The sequence below is a fragment of the Vollenhovia emeryi genome, unplaced genomic scaffold (genome assembly GCF_000949405.1).
Source record: "Vollenhovia emeryi isolate VEMERY1.0 unplaced genomic scaffold, V.emery_V1.0 DF939169.1, whole genome shotgun sequence".
NCBI classification, from domain to species: Eukaryota; Metazoa; Arthropoda; class Insecta; order Hymenoptera; family Formicidae; genus Vollenhovia; species Vollenhovia emeryi.
Window position 1 is genome coordinate 120,854 of NW_011967197.1, and position 21,694 is coordinate 142,547.

Consider the following 21,694-nt stretch of genomic DNA (forward strand, 5'->3'; position numbering starts at 1 on the left):
CTCCAGCATCCCCTTAAGTACATACAAGATCATTGCATGGGATCTAACCATAGCGCGGGACGGGGCTAAAATTGTGCAAATCTGCGTTACCCACTTAGCAAAATGTGCAAATTGGCTACGTAGTTCAATGTCCACGTTTTCAATGTCCACAGAGGGCGTATCGCATTCGCGTATCACGAAAAACGGGGCCGTGACATCTCTCAGGCTTCTCTCTGGTTTTACGTCCTTACAGAATTTTATGTGTGAAGGCCTTTATGTGTCTGACGAAATTGACCAATCGCAGTCGATTATTCTTACGACTACGACCATTGTAGACAGAACCGAGAATCATTGTAGCGGAGGCTTTATTCTTACCGAGCGACTACGACTACGACCATTGTAGACAGAACCGAGAATCATTGTAGCGGAGGCTTTATTCTTTTCAAGGCGTGAAAATAGACATTCCGTGACACTATCGAGTGTCGCCATCTTGGTACCACCTGTCCGTTGCAATAGACATTTAATTCCCCTCGCCCTTGCGGACCACCACCGCGGCGCTGTGCTCCATCCAGGTATCCCTACGTCTATGGTCGCTCGCTCCAATATGATATATAGAGCTCGCTGGCTTTGATCGCTCGCGGAGAACGCGATACGGCGCGACGGAACGGAACGGAATCGGTGGTACGTTCCGGCTGACTTGATCGCGAGTATCGGGCGCGCGCAGGTTCGACGAGCCTCGGGCCGGGCGTTCGACCTGTCCACCCTTCCATCCCGATCTGCGAAAACCCGTCCGGGCGTAACGTGCGGGATCGCCGTGCGCGCGGACGCGAACGACACGTGGAAGACGGCGCCAGGAAGCGGCGCCGTTGTTGCAGCGCGCAACGACAGCGGTTCCACCTCCCTCTCCCCCCCTCCCCCTGCCCGCTGCCCTCCCGCCCCGACGGAGATGCTCTAGCCGACAGATCCCGCCGGTCAACGTCCGTCGCAGTACGATGGAGCTTACGCCGTCGCTGAAGTCCGCGCCAAGTGCTTGCCAGTGTCACGCTCGCGTCACCGTGTCATAAAATGGTAAGACCCCACCCGCCTCTCCCCGTCCCCCCGAGAAAAGTGATCCTCGCCGGGAGGACGGAGATGACGAGCGGGGATGACGGCCGTGCAACTGCGCCTCTCACGGTCCCCGCCGCGAAATGAGACGGTCACGAGACGACGACGACGACGTCGTCGCCGCCGCGAGGACGTACGCGTTGCTCCACGTGGCTCCCGCGAGCCGCGGCGATCAAGACAGCGTCGGCGACACACCATCCGTCGCCTCGGGTGTTTCGCGCACGAATCTCCTCGGTGCGATTTTTCAGTAGCTGTATCGTAGCGTTCGAAGCGACGTGATTGCGCGTAGAAATGTTACAGTTGCACTGGCGTCGAGTCTCCCGCCCGGATTCCTCACGCACTTTAATTTTCTGACAATGAAATTATTATCTTGCCTCGCGGTCGCTCGTCTATGCAAGCGCGCTTGACATTATGTAACGCCGTTATGACGTATCAAAGAATCGTCTTGTGATGTGTGTGACGCTCCTCTTTACAATTCCAGGGTACAACCATATCGCAATTGGAAAAAGATATTGGCTCCGATCAGTTTCCGCCTAACGAACACTACTTTGGTTTAGTTAACGTAAGTGTGATTCTGCATTGGCTGAAATCAACTTGTAGCGAATTCGGCAGCTTTTGAAGCACTTCTTAGCCAGTAAAATAATCTAGAGCATTCGTACGGATTGTTTCTTGACTAAACAGTTCTTGGACGTGCACTTGTACAATAAGAAATGTGTTCTTGCAGTTCGGTAACACCTGTTACAGCAACTCAGTGCTGCAGGCACTATATTTTTGTCGACCGTTCAGAGAGAAGGTCCTGGAGTACAAAGCCAGAAATAAGCGAACCAAGGAGACCCTGCTAACATGCCTCGCAGACCTATTTTACAGTATTGCAACCCAAAAGAAAAAAGTAGGTTCCATAGCGCCGAAAAAGTTCATCGCCCGATTGAGGAAAGAGAAAGGTTGGTGCTACGACAGGCTCGCATTTATATTTTTACAGCAACGTCGTCGTTAACCGCCAATATCTTCCTCTCTTTTCAGAGGAATTTGATAATTACATGCAACAGGACGCGCACGAGTTCTTAAACTTCCTTATAAATCACATAAATGAAATCATTCTGGGTGAGTGCTTGTTCGCTCTCGGTAGCGCACGTAAAGGCTATACATTTACGAACAAAGAACGCGAACGTTCAGAGATTCGCGCGTGTTCCTTTTATCTTTGATGTACCGCCTCACGAGGGAATCGAGCCGAACGCGAATCGAACGTCCTGCTCGCATTTACTTTACGCATATACATCGGCCGAATTATAACATCAAACGTTCGCGTTCGGCGTTGGTTTCGTAAATGTATACCCAGCTTGACATCATATTTACCATTCGTGATTTCGTCGCGTCAGCGGAGAGGACTCAGAGCAAGCCGACTGGAGGGAAGTGTGGGGCAGGGGATGCTGCGGGTTCGCCACCGGAGCCCACGTGGGTTCACGAGATATTCCAGGGGATACTGACGTCGGAAACACGCTGCCTTAACTGTGAGACTGTCTCTAGCAAAGACGAGGACTTCTTCGATCTGCAAGTTGACGTAGATCAGAATACTTCAATCACACACTGCCTCAGATGCTTCTCCAATACCGAGACCCTGTGTAGCGACAACAAATTCAAGTGCGATCACTGCAGCAGTTACCAGGAGGCTCAGGTATATCGATGACTCGGCGCATCTTACGAATCGCGCGAATCGATTTGTCGAAATATCACCGTTTCTCCATTTTACAGAAACGAATGAGGGTGAAGAAACTACCTATGATACTAGCGTTGCACCTAAAGAGATTCAAATATATGGAACAGTACAATCGCCACATAAAAGTATCTCACAGAGTAGTTTTCCCATTGGAGCTCAGACTTTTCAACACTGTTAGTACTCACGGATATTACTCGTGAACGTGTGACGAGTCTCGGATACGCATTTCACTTTAGACGATCGTAATCACGCGTCTGAACGCACGATTATTTTGATTACAGAGTGATGATGCTGTAAACCCAGATCGGTTGTATGATCTGGTGGCAGTTGTGATACATTGCGGAAGTGGGCCTAACCGAGGGCATTACATTTCTATAGTTAAAAGTCATGGATTCTGGTTGCTCTTTGACGACGATATGGTCGATGTAAGTGCTACCGCCTCGCGGTATGAACGTTTTGCGAAACGTACGTTACGCAGGGTATTAACGAGTGTCTTTATGCCCCTAGAAAATTGATGCGTCAACTATAGAAGATTTTTATGGACTCACGTCGGATATTCAGAAGAGCTCTGAAACTGGTTATATCCTGTTCTATCAATCGCGAGATTGTAGTTAAAGTTTAATATGAATAGCAATTGAAGTTAAGCACTCCTATACGCTAATTTCGTATTTTAACAGAGCGCGCAGTGCATGTGAATTTTTGAATGTTCTAATGGGGTTTGTCAGATTATTTATATACACGAGAATGATATGACGTTCGGTAACGTTTTGGCTCGGTAGGATATACATAGAGAGAGCAGCGCGAAATGTAGTTCCGTAAATCATCGAAATTATTAGAACTTTTGGTTTGTACATATAAACCAGCGGCCGTCTGAGGGAGAATTGAAAACGGTTTGCGCGACGTAACGCTTTATATTTATTTATGTTCAAAAGCTAGTCCGCCTTTCGAGAAGAGAACGAGTAATTTACGTTATTACAGTAACTTACGTGTCCATTGATATAAAGAGAAACGTTGGAAGCACTATCAGATTCTATACAAATGTAAAGATGACTGAGAATAAAACTATTGTTATGAGAGTTGCGGCTTTTCGCTCATTTACCACTTTCAGCGCAACGATGCGCTTACGGCACGGGATAAAGTCTTCTCTCAACAAAATACTCTTTCCTAATGGCGTTCTTAGAAACGTAACGTCAGTTCTAGACTCAGCTAAACCACCGTGAAACCGTGTTACGCGACAGCAACATCGAGAATAACAACGCAGGCCCCTACGTCGAAAATTTTAGTTTATTTAATATCTTAAGCGATAAATTCATATGGAACAGGCGCGAGTAAGATGGGCGCTTCTCGTCCGGACACGATGTGAGCCTTGGAGGGTTCGGCCGGCTGTCTCTTGAGCTGAACGCGAACGTTCGTCTGCTTCGCCTCCTTCCTGAGCCTCTCGTTCTCCTTGACGCGCTTAAGGAAGTCATCCCGGCACTTGGAGTGGCTCAGGTGCTCGATGCGCACGTTGATCCTCTTGGCGATGATGCGTCCACGCACCCGCTTGTTGACGATCACGCCCAGGGCGTGCGCCGTCACGTTGAACACGCGGCCGGTCTTGCCGTGGTAAACCTTGTACGGCATGCCCTTCTGCACAGCGCCGTTTCCCTTGATGTCGACGATGTCGCCGACCTTGTACGTCTTCATATACGTGGACAGCGGGATGGTGCCATGCTTGCGGAACTTGCGCGAGAACAAGTCCCTCGTGCCGCGTCTGTAACCCTTCGAGTTGGTCATGGCGATGCGTTAGTCTGCAAATGAAGACAAGATTAATACCATACGTGCAATTGCCGAGGTAGAACTGTAAAGCCCGCTGGACAATGAGTCCGTTAGTCGTTGGTCAGAAGTCAGAACTTTCTGGGTGAAAGAGAAAGGACTTGACATAAGAGTCCCTGACTTCTAACAACTCATTGTAGACCGGGCCTAAATAACGCGTAGTCTACAATGCTTGGAGCAAGCCTGGTGTGTGAAGTAAGAAAGAACCATAAGCTTTAGCTTTCGGTGTAAGGAAGCTAAAACACAAGCATAATTGTTAAAATATTTGTAAAGGTGTGTGTCCACGTTGCTAGAACTTGGTCCAAGTTCTAGTTTCGAGAAATGTGTAGCCAATCAAGTTGCAGCTATTCCATAAAAGCTGCAAGTTGATTGACTACACATTTCTCGGGACTAGAACTTGGATCAAGTTCCAGCATCGTGGACACAGGCTCTAACTCGCCGAGAGTAAGCGTCAGAGCTCAAGTAGGAGTAAGAGATGGAAATTACTCATTTCTTTACACCAACTCCTACTTCTCACGCCAGGCTTACTTCATCTATTGTAGACGATCCTTTAAGCCCTTATCAGACTACGGATTGAGATTGGGATTAGATTGAAACTTGGCAATCGCAGTAAAGTTTACTAATCTCAAGTTCTGTAACTTTTACTCTAATTGATCAAATTTCATTCTAATCTCAATCCGTAGTCTGATACAGGCTTGAGACTTGTGGCCTCGGTTCCAGGAGAATCGGCCGATCGATCGAACTTGCTCCGAGTACAATTGGATGAATATTATCGTCGTAAATTAAGACTGCGAGACAGAAAGTTACATCTTCTCGACGTGACAAACGTCCGCGACACTTCGTATGTCTCGGCGAATCCCACACCGTACGACAATCCAACCTAACCTAATCTAACCTAAATGTCTCGGTAATTTCTCGCAAATATCTAACGATAGACGTTACATATCGCGCCGCGCGTGACAATTCACGCGGTTTATGGTCGGAAAACGTCGTTGGAGGAACCTCCGTGCGCAACGTGCAACGCGCGAGATGGCACGTGGCTCGGCGCTCGAGCAAGGATCGACCGGGCGAAATCCGGCGTTTCGCGCTCCTCAGCCGAGCTGGGAGCGACAAACGATAGCGTGGTATCCAATCTCGACGTACACGGAGGAAGGATCTGCCAAATTCGACCCGAAATGTGCAAAATTATCTCCAAAATGCTAACTTACGCGCACAGAAAACTCACGTCCGCCGCCGTCACCGCGAAAGAAGGAGCACTCTAGAGCGACGTGCCGCGGAAGCGACGTTTCGGAACGCGCGTGACGTCATCGTGACACCAGCCAATTGGATAGAACCGGCGTGTGGCCGTGCTGGCTCCCTCTGGAGTCAGGCGAACCCTACTATCTCATACTAGGAGCCTACCGTAGTAAATTTTAAATTTGTCACAATTCGAAATTGTTTAAAGAACTGATTTTTGGGTGAAAAGGTACGGGATAATTGTAACCCTGAAATTACTAGCCATTTTTAAGGTCAATTAACTTCAACATGTCTTTACACGACACTTATTTTATCATAAAAATATGTAAGTAAATTATTCTACTTATATAATTAGGAGTGGTAATTATTTCAAATTATAATTAGGTATATATATATATATTAAACAGTCTGTAAATAAGGTGCTTTCTTAAGTAACCTTGGAGTAAAATTATAATTAAAAAAATTAATCCGTGCAACACAAGTACGAGAAAATGATTACTAAAGAAAAACGCTCAATAATCGTATTGCATAAGTTAGATGCTACTTACAAACCAAGTATAAGTTAAATATATACAGTGGTTACAATGATGTCAAATTTAAGTGTAACTTTGGGTATGATTTTCTTGTCGATTATCGCTTTCGTATTCACAATCCGATCATCCTTGTCGTGCACATCACAGGTTCTCGCACATAATTAAATGTGGTGCGACAATGCCTCTGAAACGTGCAGTGTGTCATAAATACATAATAGAGAAAAAAATTTTTTTAACAATTTTGACAGAAGATACGATCCTTCTGGACCGTGCTCGGAAATGTCACGCGAGTACATTTAAACATTAGAAAACGTACAATGTAAACTACATATATATTTCCTGGTGTAAATGGTCTAAATGTGGGTGATGTTTCCGAACGTAGCCCTGGGGATCGTTAAATCAGGCCGAGAGTTGTCCAAACCAGACCACTAAATGAATACATATAATTTTAGGTATACGCAACGCGTACAATGGGGATGCAAAAATATTTTTAAAAAAATCAAGCCCACCGACAATCACGTCTAATTGACGGTGATCGCGGAGCCCAATTGCCGCATCAGTTTGTAGCATTCCTGAAGACGTTTCCTGTCCCCTATTCGCTCGAGCGTCTTGGCGGCCTCCGCGAGCATGCCGGCGCGTTCTCCCGGCGAGGCCAACAGCAACGTCGGCAGATGCCTGCACGCCAGACACAACGCGACCGCGTGCTCCCTCTCGCTGTTGTTCTGCTCCTGCGACCGGTCCTTCCCGCATATGATCGAGGAGCGCGAGTTCCTGTTGTGCAAACTACGATCCAGCAAGATCTGAGTCTTCACCGGCGTTGCGCCGGCCATCATGCGCGCCGTAGCCTCGTACAGAAACACTCTCGCCAGTACAGACTGAAAGAAAGGTGGGTAACGTTACACGCGTCTTGGATAAAAAGTTACGTACGCGGTAAAATTCTGTTGCGTCTCAGCTCGGGCTTTATTGAACCGAAACGGAAGTTGCGCTTACCGGAATGTGCTGACACAATTGTCTCAAGCACGCCAAATCGCGCTGAAAGCCAGCGAGAGAAGTTACGCTCGCGGCCGATCTCTCCGGCTCCGTGTCCAACTCCTGCCAGAGAATCGTGCGAATCTCGAGAAGCCAGTCGCAAACTAGCAACTGAGTGAGCTGAAAGATAAGCGGGACGAATTAGAAGACGAGGCGAGCACGTGGCGCTCAAGCAATATAAAACTATTACGTATACATGTATACAAATGGCGCTGTGGCCTGCCACAGGAGTTGCACTGCAGGAGTATTGCATAGTTATATTTCATGCAATGCAACTACAATGCACACTTGTAACAGGTAAACGGTAGCACGGTTTACGCTTGAGAAAATTTTTTTTTTTAAGTTTTACCCTCTTGCGGGGACGCCTTTCAACCGTTAGGTTGTATCAGCGTGATATTTCTAAAAATTCCTTGGAATTCATGCTTGAACTTCATTAAACACTGAATCCAACACTTAAGGCGCTTAAACTCCTTCAAGCGCTGAACTTTTGAAATTTCTCTTAACGGGAAAATATACGGGCCGAGGGCCGAGATCGAACCGAGAACCCTACCATTGCTAATCACTCGTGATATCATGTTTAGGGAGATCAAACTACGTTGCGATGCGACTGCCCGCCGATTAAGATCTCATTCTGCCAACTTACCAAGACCTGCTGCGACGATTGCTCCTTGCAATGATAGTACACCGTGGACTGCTCGAGCAGCAGCCCCGCCTGATCGATGAAACGCATGGAGACCAATTTCGTGGGATTCTTCGCCACCTGGAGAACACTGAGCACCGCGTGGGGTAACGGGCTGCTGCTGCTGCTGTTGTCGCCAATTTGGAAGTTTCTCTCGTACGGGAATCTGCTCTCAACGACGCTCCACGCCTTGGAATCTTCTTCCCCCAATCGCCAACTCGCTGCAGCGCAAATTACCGCTCCCCACCATAGCCCAATCTCGTCTTCGCAGGCTGCAAGAGTAAACGTAAAAGAGTAAGATACGTCGCGCGCAATTACAGTGTGCAATACACAATTGAAGATACATTAAAGGCATCCTAAAGCCGTCTGTATCATCGACGCGGCGGTCAAACATAGTTTTCGCGCTCGCACAAAATAGTACTACAGGCTTTCGGATCTCCCTAATGCGCGAGATATCTTTTTCTCGCGATTTCAGATAGTCGTTTCGTACTCGCTACGCTGATTTTGTCGGCGCACGGGAAACAGGCGTCCACCTCCGCGGAGGCCATGATGATCCGTCCCAATTCGAGCACGGTGGACGCGTGACACTCGCCGACCGTCAGTAAACGTAGGCACTGCTCGATCAAGTGGTCCCTGTATGCACGGGCCGCGTACGAGAGCGGATCCGCGCGGCTGCTCTGCGACGTGAATTCGCTGTCGGTCTGTTTCTTGTACTGCCACTTCTGAGACGCCAAGAATCTCGCGCCCTCGTCAGTCATGATCCACTTGAGCTTGAGGGGAACAGCGCAGGAGGACAGCAGGACGCGCGCCTTGCCTAGATAGTATTTGTGTATGTACGGGAAGAGGGACTGTTTCAGGCACAGCGCGACGTTCGTGTAGATCTCGGCCAGAAGCGGCTTCGGCATACTCTCGCCGGCGGCCTCCGCATAATTGACGGCGCAAAGGGCGAGATACAGCGTCGAGTCCTTGGTCCCCTCGGACATGCGCAGGCAGAGCATGTGCTGGTAAACGGTGGCGATCTCCACGGCGGACGTCTCCGCCTGCTGCCGCTCCGACTTCTCCAACAGCCACTTGCTGAACTGCATGACCCATCTACCCAGCCATAACTTATGAAGAACCTGCCGCACTATCTGCCACGTGGTCGCGAGAAAGATCTCCGTACGCGACAGCGGGAAGGACCGGCCGAAGTACTGCAGGCACTGGTGTAAGTCCCGGTACGCCTGGTTGCACTCGTGTTTGGATATATTGAACTCGGCCTGCCGTCGCCAACGACGTATCTCGAGGAAGACCTTGCTGTCGGTAGGCAAAGCGGGGTCGCCGTACAGCAACAGCTTATAAAAACCAACTGCCAAGAGTATCAGGTTGGTGACCCAGAGAATAGCGCTGCTCCACGGTTGCCTGTCGGATTCCAGCTGATCTGCGATCGAAAAGAGGGAAAGATTAGCGAAAGAGAACTTTTTTTTTAATCATGAAGAAACCCACTTGCACTCGTCACCTTGATAATTGAGTATCGTCCGTCCGTCCAGTTTCGTATTCACGTAATCGTAATTGAATCTTCCAATGTTGTTCACGAGAATGCCAAGGGGGTTGAAGGCCAAAAACAATAGCATGAATCCGCACAACGTCAGCCGAGTGTGATCTCGTATGCCTCCGTTGGACGAGGTGGGCACGGGGTGCAGATTGTGCAGCATATCGGAGTCGTCCTTCACCGACGACGGAGACGGCGGTGACAGCGGCGCGGGTGCGGGCGACAGGGACGGCTCGCTCGAATCGGAGCGCGGAGGCGTCAGCTGTCCACACACCAAAAAATCGCGAAGGTTTTGCCGCTGCGCGGCCACCTTCAGCGCCATGTTCTCCGCCTTCAGTTTCGCATTCGTGTTTTGCAGGAACCTGCGTCGCGCCAAGCAATTACAAGTTTTGTCTCTCATCGACACTACAACTATGTAAAATCAGACGTATCTGACTGTATTAGCGAATTCGGTAATTTGCACCGAGTGCACACAAAAGCTTGTTTGCAGCCAATTCTTATGTTAAAGAATCGTCTTGAATATCTCACGAAATATTTCTTAGCTAGTAAAATAATCTGTACAGAATTCGTATGGATATTTTTTTTTGGCTAAATACTTTTTGAACAGGTATTTAAAATAAAATCAAATATATAACAACAATAATTAACATCAAATTTGGTTGACCGTATCTGGCAAACAAGCTTAGTGCGCACTCAGTGTGCACTAGTGCGAGCAACCAAATTCGCTGTAGGTCCCAATATGCTCCTGCTTGTCCCAACAGATAGTCACTCAAATCGTAAATAAAATGACAGTATTGATCGTTGGGGCAAATAGAAGCTTGCCGGGCATGCGACGCGAACAGACCTCGTATGACTCGCGCAACAACCGCATTACACTCTCATATCGTATTCGCGTTCACGTAAAATTACTCCTCGTCGTCCTTGCCTAATGTAGTCGATGGTTTTTCGCAAGATTGCCGACTTGTTCAGCTTGGCGTCCATCCCGACTATAATGTTCTTCAGTTCGATTATCTTGTCGTTGATCGACGTCCTGTAACGACGCTCGATAGCGTTGTGGGCGCTGCGCTTCACCTCCCTCACCCTCGGTACACCCACATGCGTGCCCGTGTTGAGCCGATTGATTTGTACCTTGTCAGTATCCAGCACTACGGGGATTCCTTGAATCAGACAGAATCATATTAACGTATGTTACAAATCTGCAATCGCATTCCTGCTCAGCAACCGTTCGTTCTTGGATAAATATTATAACGTCGTAGATAACTACTGCTTTCTTTATTTACCAGTGGTCAGTACCGTCCCGCTTGTGGTATTCACGAGGGTGTGTATCTGATGCTGAACGGGGGTTGACGTGATGGTCTGTCCGCCCTTCGAATACACGAGGGACTCCGACTTGATCAGTTTGGCCGGCAAAAGCAGCTGTCGCTGTTGAGCGACCGGTGCCAGGGTCACGACGTTCGACGACTGCACGTTGAAGTTGACGTTTTGCGGTATCGCGTACTGCGAACTGAACACCGTAGGATTGGCCGAGGTGGCCACTATTCTCTGCGGCCTGTTCTGCGGCACCGACGCAACGTCCTGCTGCACGTAGGCGACCGGCTGCCCGCCGTCCGCCTGCTGGGTCACCATAACATTCGCACTCGACGGCTCGAGGATCGTCGGATCCTTGAATTCCTTGAACTCGTCATTGTTGAGACTCAGAAAGTCAAACGTGTCTCCATCCATCGACACGGGCTCCTCCAGCTCGGAGAGCAGGGCTTCGTCGCTGAAGAGCCCGTTCTTCAGCAGCTCGTTCTCGCAATTCGTAAGAAGATCTGCAACAATCAGCTACTGTAATTTTTCGATAGTAAAATCTTCGACGTCCAGTATCTCAGACAAAAACCTAGAGAAATTTCTCTCAAATATACTTTCAACTTGGACTACTTTCATACAATCGTAAAAATATTATCCAAACCAGAAATGTCAAATGAATAATATTATTTAGAGCGACGGAAGTCGCCTGAAGCGATCGGCGACACCGCGCGATCTTCGCATCGGCTCCGTACAGATGCATCCAGTGATAAGAACCAGATAAGAGACAGAGAGAGATGTTTACGTCTTCAACAAGATTCGAGACAATAAGAACCTGGCGATAACGCATCGCGTTAGCTTCTCGAGACACGCGCGGGCATAAACACCGCGCTCGAGAAAAAGCAGGACCTACCATCGATGCCAGTGACTTCATTCAAATTGAAGCTGTCATTCGATTGGAAACTCGGGAAGTCATTGTCCTGGGTCGGCGCCCAGCCGCCCGGGTCTGCCATCGCCGTCGCTCGAATCCCGAAGGTCGCTCTCCGTTGACGTCGCGCGAAAACTTGGTCGGTATCGCGGGGAAAACACGCCGCGGTCCAGCGATACGTCAAACGTAGTACGACGGAAAAATTACGAACGATCGTACGACCGTCGCGCGGCCAATCCGCGCCGCCGCCGCCGATCGGACGATGTTACGTCATTCCGTGCGTTCCAAAATCCGCGGGAACCGTGCTAGCGCCACGCACGTCCCTCGCGCGGCCGCCGTGCGAAGCGCCGAGGGTTTTCGGGGCGGACCATGAAGTCTGGCTGCTTTCGCGAGAAAATTAAAATGATTCGGATTAAAATGACCGTGTGCTATATGATTGGTCAAATTTGGAATTTCATTGGATAAAATTTCAATGAGATGCAATGAAATTTCAGATTTGACCAATCACAGCACATGGTCGTTTTAATGTGGATCATTTTGATTTTCTCACGAAAGCAGTGGAACTAAAGCCCGCTGCAGACGATGCTATTTTTCCTGCTGGATTGCTTGCAATCTAATAAATTACTATCGTTGCACCATTCAGCACTCAGGATTCCTAGTAATTTAGTAAATCGCAAGCAATCCAGCAGGAAAAATAGCATCGTCTGCAGCGGGCTTTAAACTTGATCCAAGTTCTAGTATCGTGGACACAGGCCTTAACCCTAAGGGTAAAATCACACGGTACGGGAATCTGCGTGCGGGACAGAGGATACGTGATTCGAACAGCCAATCAGTGCTCTTCGTCATTTCTTTATCCCGCGCTGATTGGGTGTTTGAATCACGAATCCTCTGTCCCGCAGGCTGATTCCCGACATTCCCGTACCGTGTGATCTAGTTCCGTGCCGTGTGGAACTAGAGGCACTAGAGCCGGTTGGAACGAATTTAGGCCCGGTTTCACCAACGCGAGTTAATCTAATCGGTCGGTTAACTTGACAGGGTGCCAACATAAAACTTCTTTATTAACCTATTTTCTTGGTTAATAAAGAAGTTTTATGTTGGCACCCTGTCAAGTTAACCGACCGATTAGATTAACTCGCGTTGGTGAAACCGGGCCTTAGAAAGGCGGGAGGAGAAGTCCGGTGTGCGCTTGTTGTTCTCGCATAAAACGTACGAAGATTTCTGTCACGAGACGAGACTCTTGAGAGACCCTGGCAGATCCGTTTCACTTCGCTCGTACTGTGACCATGGACCGATCTGCCGACGATAACGCAAATACGATTGACCCGAATGTCGAACTCGGGAGTTATTCATCCGCCCTCGGAGGTAAATTCTTCTCTTTTCAGTCGCATGGGCAAATAATAAAACACGAAATGTACGTTATTTATGTAAGAGTGAGATAAAAGTTATTACTTATTTCAATGCTTATTGAAATCGCCAAGATCTTTAAACATCTTTTTAACCGCCCTTTTATTTATTTGCGCTGACTCGAGTTCTGCAACGTATTTTCTAAAGAAGGAAGGAAAGTTATTGGAAACATATTTTTATGTGCAATTATGTAGCCTGCATAATAAATGTTGATAAAGAATTAGTCTGACATTCCAGGTGGCTTTTGGACCAGATAGAATCTTAATATGGGATAGCGGGATTTCTGTTAAACTAATAGGTATTATCAGTTGATTCCACCATGAATTTATTGCCCTTGGAGTAAAATCTGTTCAGTGGAAAATTCATTGTTAGATTGTGTAATCGTTGCGAAAAAAGATTTGCAATTGAATTTGGGTGTTGAAAACCTGCTATTTCATATTAGAAACTTATCTCGTAATAGAGGATTTTCCTCTACCCATAAGCAATATGTAATATTTGTTTTCTATTCAGCATTAAAAAAAACGGTTGGCTTTGTTTTCTCTTTCTAAGATATATTGATACAGGTATACCTCAGCAACATGTTGTCTAAGATATTTTGTTTTCTCTCGTAAGATATTTTGCCACTCGCCAGTGATGTCAAGTTTAATAACAATCCACTGGAACAGGAGTCAAAAAAAGCTAAAAGTAATCGTGGGCGTAAAAAACTGAGAGAAGAGTATGATAATGAGTATGATCATGAAGCACAGGAGCAGAGATACGAGCGATTGAAGCGCTTATTGAACAAGAGCAAAAATTCGTCCTATTCGAAAAATAAGACTAATAAGATTAAAGATGAAGGTGAGAAGAAAAGGGACGCAAACAAGACAAACTGTCCTGTTAACGATGAAAATGTACCGCCGGCTAAGAAGAGAGCTCTACGTAAAGCCAATGTAAAAAAGTATAATGTACAAGAGTACATGTCTACAGAGGTGAGAAACGAGATTTAGACTTTTCGATAATTATCACTTGATTGTAAAAATAGTTTAAGGTCGACGAACTTTTTTTACAGATAAAGGAACAGGAAAAGATCGCAAAGAGAAAAACGAAGCTCAGTGTAGAAGAGGTAGAGGCGGAATTGTCCGCGGACTCGGACGTCGAAGCGGATCCGAAGCCAGCTGCCGGCAGCACCGCTGTTACACCGCGGTATTTTTGTGGCGAGCTACGCGATTACCAACACACGGGTTTAGAATGGTTGATGGGGCTTTATGAGAACGACCTGAGTGGAATTTTGGCCGACGAAATGGGACTTGGGAAAACGATACAAATAATAGCCTTGTTGTGTTATCTTGTAGAGAAGAGACAGCAAGGGCCCTATTTAATAATTGCACCGCTCTCCACTATACCAAATTGGCTTGCAGAATTTGAAAGATTCGCTCCCGCGATACCGGTACTTTTATTGTACGGCACAATAGATGAGAGGAGGACTATACGCGAAAAATTTAACTGGCCAAAGTATGTCGAAGGGCACAAAATGCAGCCTGTTATGATCGCTACGTATGAAGTATGTCTACATGAAAAGAATTTCCTGCACTCTCAAAAATGGAGATACATCATAGTGGACGAAGGACAAAGAATAAAAAATTATAATTGTCATTTATTCAAGTATGTAGCTGTTACAAATTGACTGCAATTAATCGAAAGCGAATCAATGATTTTAAAAATTATTTTTACAAAACTTGATTTCAAGTTCAGTAAAATAATAAATATTTCAGTTGATAGATGTGAAAGTTGCTTTATCAATTATTTAAGCTTTTGTATTACTTTGAAATTACTGAAAATTAAGATCATTGTATTTGTTTTCTTTTTTTAGACTATTGAAAAATTTACGATCCACGAATAGACTAATACTAACTGGAACTCCACTTCAAAATAATTTATCTGAGCTATGGTCGCTTTTAAATTTTCTGTTACCAAAAATCTTTGATGATTTGGATACGTTTGAATCATGGGTCGATGTCAAAGACCTTCAGCAGCAGGATAGCGCTGAAAAACTTCTGAAGCAGGAAAAAGACAAACGTGTATTAACGTTGTTACGTGAAATTGTAAAACCGTATATGTTAAGACGATTAAAAAGTGACGTTTGTCTAGAGATTCCTCCTAAAAAAGAGTTGGTTGTATATGCGCCGCTCACGGAAATACAGTACGATTTGTACAAGGCAGTATTGAATTTTGATCATGAAATGTTGACCAAAATCGAGGTACCGGATCTGATTATTCCGACTGTTGATGGTAAAAGACCGAAAAGACTGTGCGTATTAAGAAAGTACGGATCCATCGCAAACGAATCGGAGACTGAAAAACAGAATATTTCGTCACAAGTTGCAAATACGAAAGACGAGAACTTATCAAAGTGGAAACAATATACTGATGTTACGGAACGTAACAGAGATTTTCTGATAAATATTCAGTTTATCAATAGAGGTAAGTGTTATTGCATTAACGCAATATTTATATACACTTGATTTTTATCTACGGTTTATATATTGTTATATATTATTTTGTTACTTTATATTTTCTAGCTGTAATGTATAAAAAGATCGTGAACCACCCGTACTTGGTTCACTGTCCGCGGGACTCGACCGGTTTACCGAAAATCGACATTGATTTGATTAAGTCCTCCGGTAAACTTTTAGTATTGGATGCTATGCTGGCGAAGCTTAAGGAACAGGGTCACAAAGTATTATTGTTTTCGACGATGACTAAGATATTGGATGTGATCGAGGATTATCTCATGTTACGGGATCATAATTACGTGAGATTAGACGGCATGACTAAAATAGAAGACAGACAAAAAAATATTAGTATTTTTAATAATGATCCGGACATGTTCCTGTTTCTTATATCAATTAGAGCCGGTGGAATCGGATTAAATTTAATGGCTGCAGATACTGTTATTATATACGACAGTGATTGGGTGAGTTAATTTAGTATTCCATAGTAATAAATAGGGGTGTACCTTCGGGGTAGATAGGCACTAAAACGCGCCACTTGTTAATTTTCGGCGAGAAAAATGGCGAGTTAGGACTAGACCAGGATTCGAACCTGGGACATTCCGCTTGCCGAATGCTCTTCCAAATGAGCTATTCAGACCCATACTCGAAATCTTTCTCGCTTACGTACGTTACTTTACTGAATAAAGTAGGCATTTACCATACTTTTTTTCCACACTCATGGATGTCTGTGCTTTATTGCCTGCTTGCTTTTACAGAATCCACAAGTAGACATACAAGCCATGGCTCGATGTCATAGAATAGGCCAAACAAGACCCGTAGTTATCTACAAACTGTGCACTAAAGGGACAATTGATGAAATGATTATGAAGCGAGCTGAAGCTAAACGTATTTTGGAAAAAATAGTCATGTCAGAAAGTTTCAATAAAATTACTATTCTCGAAATGAAGAAGCTGATTGATACAAAGGAATACAAAGTTGTTACATCAGAAAAAGAAGGTAAATTCTTCTCATCACACATTATTCAAATAATAGATGTATGTAAACTTAGTTTTACTTGTTTTTACAGTTTTCACAGAGATGGAACTGAACAAATTGTTAGACAGAAGTGATATGATGAATAACCATGACCCATCAAATTCTCAAGGATAAACAAGAATATAAACCTTAAGTACAAATTCTTTATTACGAAATGACACATCGTCGATAAATCGACCTTATTAATTTATACAAAGTAATATAATACGAACAGAAATCAACTATGCAACTTTTTTTTTATAACATTTATTCAATTTTGTAATAAAGCATTCTAATTGAAAAAAAAGTTAAAATTACTTACCCTATTTCTTGTTTAATTAATTGATGCGCAAGAGTTACGGCAGTATATTCTTTGTTTCTGTATAAAATCACAAGAAAATTTGTTCAACATTATTGTGCTTTAGACGAATCTTCAACCGTGTCTACGTACAAATCAAGATTTATTTGATTTGATACGAGTCTTTCCTACTAGAGGGTTTTTGTATTTACAAGACTGGGCCAATCGTTCGCGAAACTCTGCTTCTAGTTTTACATACGTTCCACCTGTTTCAGATGCGTGTTATTATTTTATATGCTTCCTTCTTTACTTTGCTATATAATATAATCGTAATACATTGTGCATGAGAAACATACCAACAGGCTGCTTAGTTTTACTGCCGTGTTGCTTGTTATTAAATTTCGAAAGCAAGTTCTCCGTGACCGTTCTCTTCGTCAGAAGAGCTATCATTTGCGCCGCGGCTCTTTCCTCAAAATCTCTCTGATTGTCTTGATTGTGTCTTACATTCAAATTTCCGCTCCAGCACCTGCCGTTGCTCCTGAACGGTAAAAAATAAATCATATGTAAACACTTTGCATTACAGAGAAGCTTCCTATTTAATCAACGCGATTTATTACTTGTGACTATTCTGATGTTTTGCTTTAACTATCGGCTTCAGCGCGCATAATGTATTGGATTCTTCGCTGTAATAAGATTCGTCGTCCACACTGCTGTCCTCGTACACGGTCCCGCCGTCATCTTCGTCGTCCTCGTCTGTAATCGAGGAAGTAGGAGACGAAACGTCGGTGGTTACGGAAATACGCCGATAAAGCTTCTGTAGGGACTTTTGTGAATCTTGCGCTTGGAGCAATCGGCGAAGTCCCGAACCTCCCCAGATCTTTCCTGTTTTTTTTTTTAAAGAATTTCTTCTACGTTATAGAATTTTATCATTTACATACAAAGAGGAAAGTGTTAAAAGTTGACGATTTACCAAGCAGACCAAGTCGCGGTCTCTGTGGTACGAGCTCTATGCCGTTCCACCACATGGCATCCTTGCACACTAATTTGCCCGGGCGAAGAGACGGATCGCGTGTCACCAGTCGTGTAATTTTTTCTGGGAAAAAGAGCTGGGGTGCTTCCAAAGTTATCACTTCTTTGTGTGCCGTCAGAATATTTAACACACTCAATTCCTTCTCGCCCCTTACATCTGGTACGTGCTCCTGAAAGAAAATTAAAATCTTTTCACAAGCTGTATTTCCACCACACATCTTAGCGTATATTACATTCATTCGTGCTTAAAAAGATTGTATTGGATAATATAATTACAAAGGATACGTAACGTTGGTAACCAACCTTATATCTGCAGCCACCTTGATTTGGCAAAGCTTCAAATCTGTAGGCAGATTGACTGCAACACGGGTACCTTCCCAGCGGGAAGGGCATAGGCCTTTGTTGCTCGTTCACGAAGAATTGCGCAGGTTCCGGATGATAACAGCACCAACCCATCTGATGTATCGGGAAATACACGTTGCACTGTCGACAGAACAAGAAATGGCAGTCTCCCCACAATCTCCAATACACTTTGCGCCAAGAGCGCAACTCCGATCGCAAGGCGACGATGTAATCGTTCAACGTCCAAGTTAAATCTCTGCAAAGTCATTCTTTTAGATATCCTTCGTGCGTGTAATATTGTATGTAATAAAAATTTATGTACGTGGCGTATACCTGACATGTTTGCTGTGAACAGCTCCCTTATTATCGATTCTCATTGCGCTCGGAATGCAAGGCACAAAGTCGGAAATCGACTGTATAACATTCTTGCCACATTTCCCACATCTAAACATCATAGCCAATGAACTATAGTGTCCCCTTTTGTTATCTGGAGCAGCCTCGACTAGAGACGTGATTAACTTACAGAACAGACGACTCTGAATTTTATCCTTCTTGTCTTTTAGCATTTCAACGTCCTCGTTAGTATACAACTCGACCAATCTACGGATAATTGTCAACACTAATATAAAAACAGGAAAGGATTGATAGGAGAGAGCAGGTTTTCAACGTCCAAATTCAATCACAAATCTTTTTTTGCTACGATCACACGACCTAATCAATTTTCCACTAAACAGACGCCTAGTAATTTAGCAGAAACTCCACCATCTCGTAGCAGGAGCCTATTTTATAATGGGGGACTTTCCTCTACATTCACTCGTTACTGTGTTCGAGACAACAATACATGTATGAAATACAGGGTGAGGAAAAAGTAAAGAAACCCCTAGATTTTTCAAGAATTATGTATTTTAGAAACAAATGTTTGAGACAAAAGTTGTTGCAATTAATTAATAGAAAAAGATGATATAAGAAATGAAGGTTTCCGTTTAAAATAGTCAAGTTGACCATCACGGGACCCTCAAGCAACTGTTCAAAGTCAAATTAAGACACCATCTTATACCCCCCTTGAAACCGTATAACTTTTGTCTCAAACATTTGTTTCTAAAATGCATAGTTTTCGAAAAATGTATGGGTTTTCATACTTTTTCCTCACCCTGTATAATCCAAGCCAATAATAAAACGTGCCTTGTAAGAAGATTGTCGTCCAGACACGTTAAGATCGTTGACGTTTTCAAGATATCTGACATATTGTTGTGACAGTACTGCAGGCAATTGTCCAAAAGCGGTTCCATTTGTAGAAAACAAGCGGACACCATAATCGGGACGACATTGTTCGCCTCCAAAACCGGCCACTCCGATTTCTTTATGATGTCCTTCTTCACCCATCTCATCAGCCAGTCGAAAATCACCACGTCGCAGTGCACCGATATGTCTATCTCGTCGAGTTTCTGCCCCGCTGTGACGTCAGCAAAGTAACACATCTTCTGTATGAGAAGCTTCTGCGGGCATCGAAAGTTCTTCCTGATATTTTTGTCCTCGTCGCATACGTGAATCTCCACCTCACTCCTGCGAAACAGTAAAGGGGTAATGTCAGCTGCGGAGAGATCATTAAATTCAATGTAAAGAATAATGCGAAGAATCAACAAAAGTCGAATTGGTTGTGACGCCCGCCTAGCGAGAGGGAGGTTCAAACCCTGGCTGAGGTGATATTTTTTCGCAATAAATTTAGAATGAAATATTTAGACACTAACGCCCTGTCACGGCTCTTAGTCCTTTACTCCTTCGAATTTGTGTTTAGCACATTTAGACCATACGAATTTTATTAACTTGTTAATGAATTCGTTCAATGATACTTTCAGCTTCACGCGACACTGAAGAACACTTACTCCGACAATTTCTTGCTCGTCTTACTCTTCTCTTTGTCCCTGTCCTTATGAGTCGAGGCCTTGCTTTCGATCACGCTGTTCAAGGAAGAGGCCTTCTTAGCATCCGCGGCAGCGGCGGACTTCTTAATGACCGGCTGCGACAGGGCGGACTTCGGGAGCATGTACGGCAAAACGGAGTCCAGTAATCCCTCGTGCAAGATATCCCTCAGATTTTCCTTCATGACTCTCGCCAAGCCATGCTCGCTCTCCTCCAAATGCGCCTTCTGCGACACCCTGCCCTTTTCATTCTGGGCTTGGTCGCTCGACGACTGACTTGTCTCTTTAACACCGTCCCCCGGACGTTGATCGGAGGACCTTTCCACGCCGGCGGACTCCCTCGTGGAGTCATTTTTATTGCACGCGTCAGAGATATTACTGTTGCAGGATACCGCAGAGGACTGCGAGCTAATCGCGCTCGCCGAAGCACACAAACCCGCCTCCTTGCCACTCGCCGTCCGCGTCAGCAACGCCTGCGTGGAAGAATCGTCGCCCTTGTCTCGCCGCTCTTGAGGACCGCCGGCCGTCTCCAGGTCCAAGTTGATCCTCGCCAGCTCCTGCCAGTCGATCTCGCTGTTGGCGCTCAGTATCGTCGCCAGGCCCTCGCAGTTGTCGTTGACCTGATACGCGGTTCTCATGAACTCGAAAAACGCCCCGATCGTTAACTTGGAGGGCTTGTCGTCCTGGAGGCTTCGCAATCTCTCGGCTAAATTCAAAGTTACCCGTTATTAACGCGATCGCGACTCGACCCGCTCTAATAGCAGTTACCGCTCCGGCTTGTCGCCGAGCCTCTCCGCTCGGCCGTCGATACATTCCGCCTCGGGGACTTGGCGGCGTAAATTGTGCCAACGGCATTAGACGGGGATCGTGCGGAGAGATCGTCAGGACACTTCGAAGCAAAGGTGCGGCATCCAGTATCTAATCTCGGTGCGATCTAGCATACCAGTAGGACTACATATACCTTCGTTACTCGTCGAGGCACACGCTCTCAATATCGTACTCGCGCTTAAAGCGACGTTCATATTCCGCGGCTCCATGCCTCTATAAGAGATGCGGTGCAACTTTGTTGTAGAGGTTAGGTTACTAGGTTAGGTTACTCGCGCATCGGCGCCAAGTCTCATGTCGGTGCGCCGATATTCTGACATGAGGCTTCAACGTCGGAAGGTTAGCGACACGAGAATTTTAACACGCTGTCAAGTCATTCGGATGGTTATGGAGTATCGTGCGCTCAGAAGTCGTCAGGAAAGCCTCCCCGGTCCGATCGAGTACAACTCCGTATCGGGCGTATTCGCGATTCTCGATCAGCTGCGACACGCATTCCGGAACTGTATAAACAGTAGAGCCGCCGCATCGTTTGCTCCGAA

At 45.5% G+C, this 21,694-nt stretch overlaps 5 protein-coding genes across 8 annotated transcripts; 2 read left to right on the forward strand and 3 right to left on the reverse strand.

Moving 5' to 3' along the window:
• The first annotated feature begins 909 nt into the window (after nt 1-909).
• On the forward strand, nt 910-3,873 carry LOC105563936 (ubiquitin carboxyl-terminal hydrolase 46). Its single transcript, XM_012015946.1, has 8 exons — nt 910-1,047; nt 1,565-1,645; nt 1,808-2,024; nt 2,104-2,184; nt 2,460-2,755; nt 2,833-2,970; nt 3,079-3,222; nt 3,305-3,873. Exons 1-8 carry the CDS (start codon nt 1,045-1,047, stop codon nt 3,410-3,412), a joined length of 1,068 nt encoding a protein of 355 aa, XP_011871336.1. The 5' UTR covers nt 910-1,044; the 3' UTR covers nt 3,413-3,873.
• A 190-nt stretch (nt 3,874-4,063) lies between these two features.
• LOC105563937 (60S ribosomal protein L21) lies at nt 4,064-5,916 on the reverse strand. 3 transcript variants are annotated; one of them, XM_012015947.1, is made up of 2 exons: nt 5,821-5,916; nt 4,064-4,587 (listed from the first exon to the last, which is right to left on the reverse strand). In XM_012015947.1, the coding sequence occupies exon 2, from the start codon at nt 4,571-4,573 to the stop codon at nt 4,094-4,096; it is 480 nt and encodes a 159-aa protein (XP_011871337.1). In that variant the 5' UTR covers nt 4,574-4,587; nt 5,821-5,916; the 3' UTR covers nt 4,064-4,093. The 3 variants fall into 3 exon arrangements, with proteins under 3 accessions (XP_011871337.1, XP_011871340.1, XP_011871339.1); XM_012015950.1 differs by lacking the exon at nt 5,821-5,916 and adding an exon at nt 5,756-5,775; XM_012015949.1 differs by lacking the exon at nt 5,821-5,916 and adding an exon at nt 5,420-5,494.
• Nucleotides 5,917-6,121: 205 nt separating this feature from the next.
• Nucleotides 6,122-12,087, reverse strand: LOC105563938 (sterol regulatory element-binding protein 2). 2 transcript variants are annotated; one of them, XM_012015951.1, is made up of 8 exons: nt 11,818-12,087; nt 10,898-11,428; nt 10,543-10,774; nt 9,585-9,979; nt 8,580-9,506; nt 8,054-8,361; nt 7,372-7,530; nt 6,122-7,256 (listed from the first exon to the last, which is right to left on the reverse strand). In XM_012015951.1, exons 1-8 carry the CDS (start codon nt 11,915-11,917, stop codon nt 6,903-6,905), a joined length of 3,006 nt encoding a protein of 1,001 aa, XP_011871341.1. In that variant the 5' UTR covers nt 11,918-12,087; the 3' UTR covers nt 6,122-6,902. The 2 variants fall into 2 exon arrangements, with proteins under 2 accessions (XP_011871341.1, XP_011871342.1); XM_012015952.1 differs by lacking the exon at nt 11,818-12,087 and adding an exon at nt 11,569-11,723.
• A 639-nt stretch (nt 12,088-12,726) lies between these two features.
• LOC105563942 (lymphoid-specific helicase-like) lies at nt 12,727-16,890 on the forward strand. The gene is made up of 8 exons (XM_012015955.1): nt 12,727-12,817; nt 12,990-13,194; nt 13,849-14,204; nt 14,285-14,877; nt 15,086-15,696; nt 15,795-16,189; nt 16,484-16,724; nt 16,795-16,890. Exons 2-8 carry the CDS (start codon nt 13,116-13,118, stop codon nt 16,875-16,877), a joined length of 2,358 nt encoding a protein of 785 aa, XP_011871345.1. The 5' UTR covers nt 12,727-12,817; nt 12,990-13,115; the 3' UTR covers nt 16,878-16,890.
• A 2-nt stretch (nt 16,891-16,892) lies between these two features.
• LOC105563941 (uncharacterized protein KIAA1841 homolog) lies at nt 16,893-21,388 on the reverse strand. The gene is made up of 9 exons (XM_012015954.1): nt 21,292-21,388; nt 20,295-21,036; nt 19,594-19,974; nt 18,745-19,011; nt 18,373-18,667; nt 18,011-18,239; nt 17,658-17,922; nt 17,397-17,578; nt 16,893-17,306 (listed from the first exon to the last, which is right to left on the reverse strand). Exons 1-9 carry the CDS (start codon nt 21,365-21,367, stop codon nt 17,197-17,199), a joined length of 2,547 nt encoding a protein of 848 aa, XP_011871344.1. The 5' UTR covers nt 21,368-21,388; the 3' UTR covers nt 16,893-17,196.
• Between the last annotated feature and the right edge of the window lie 306 nt (nt 21,389-21,694).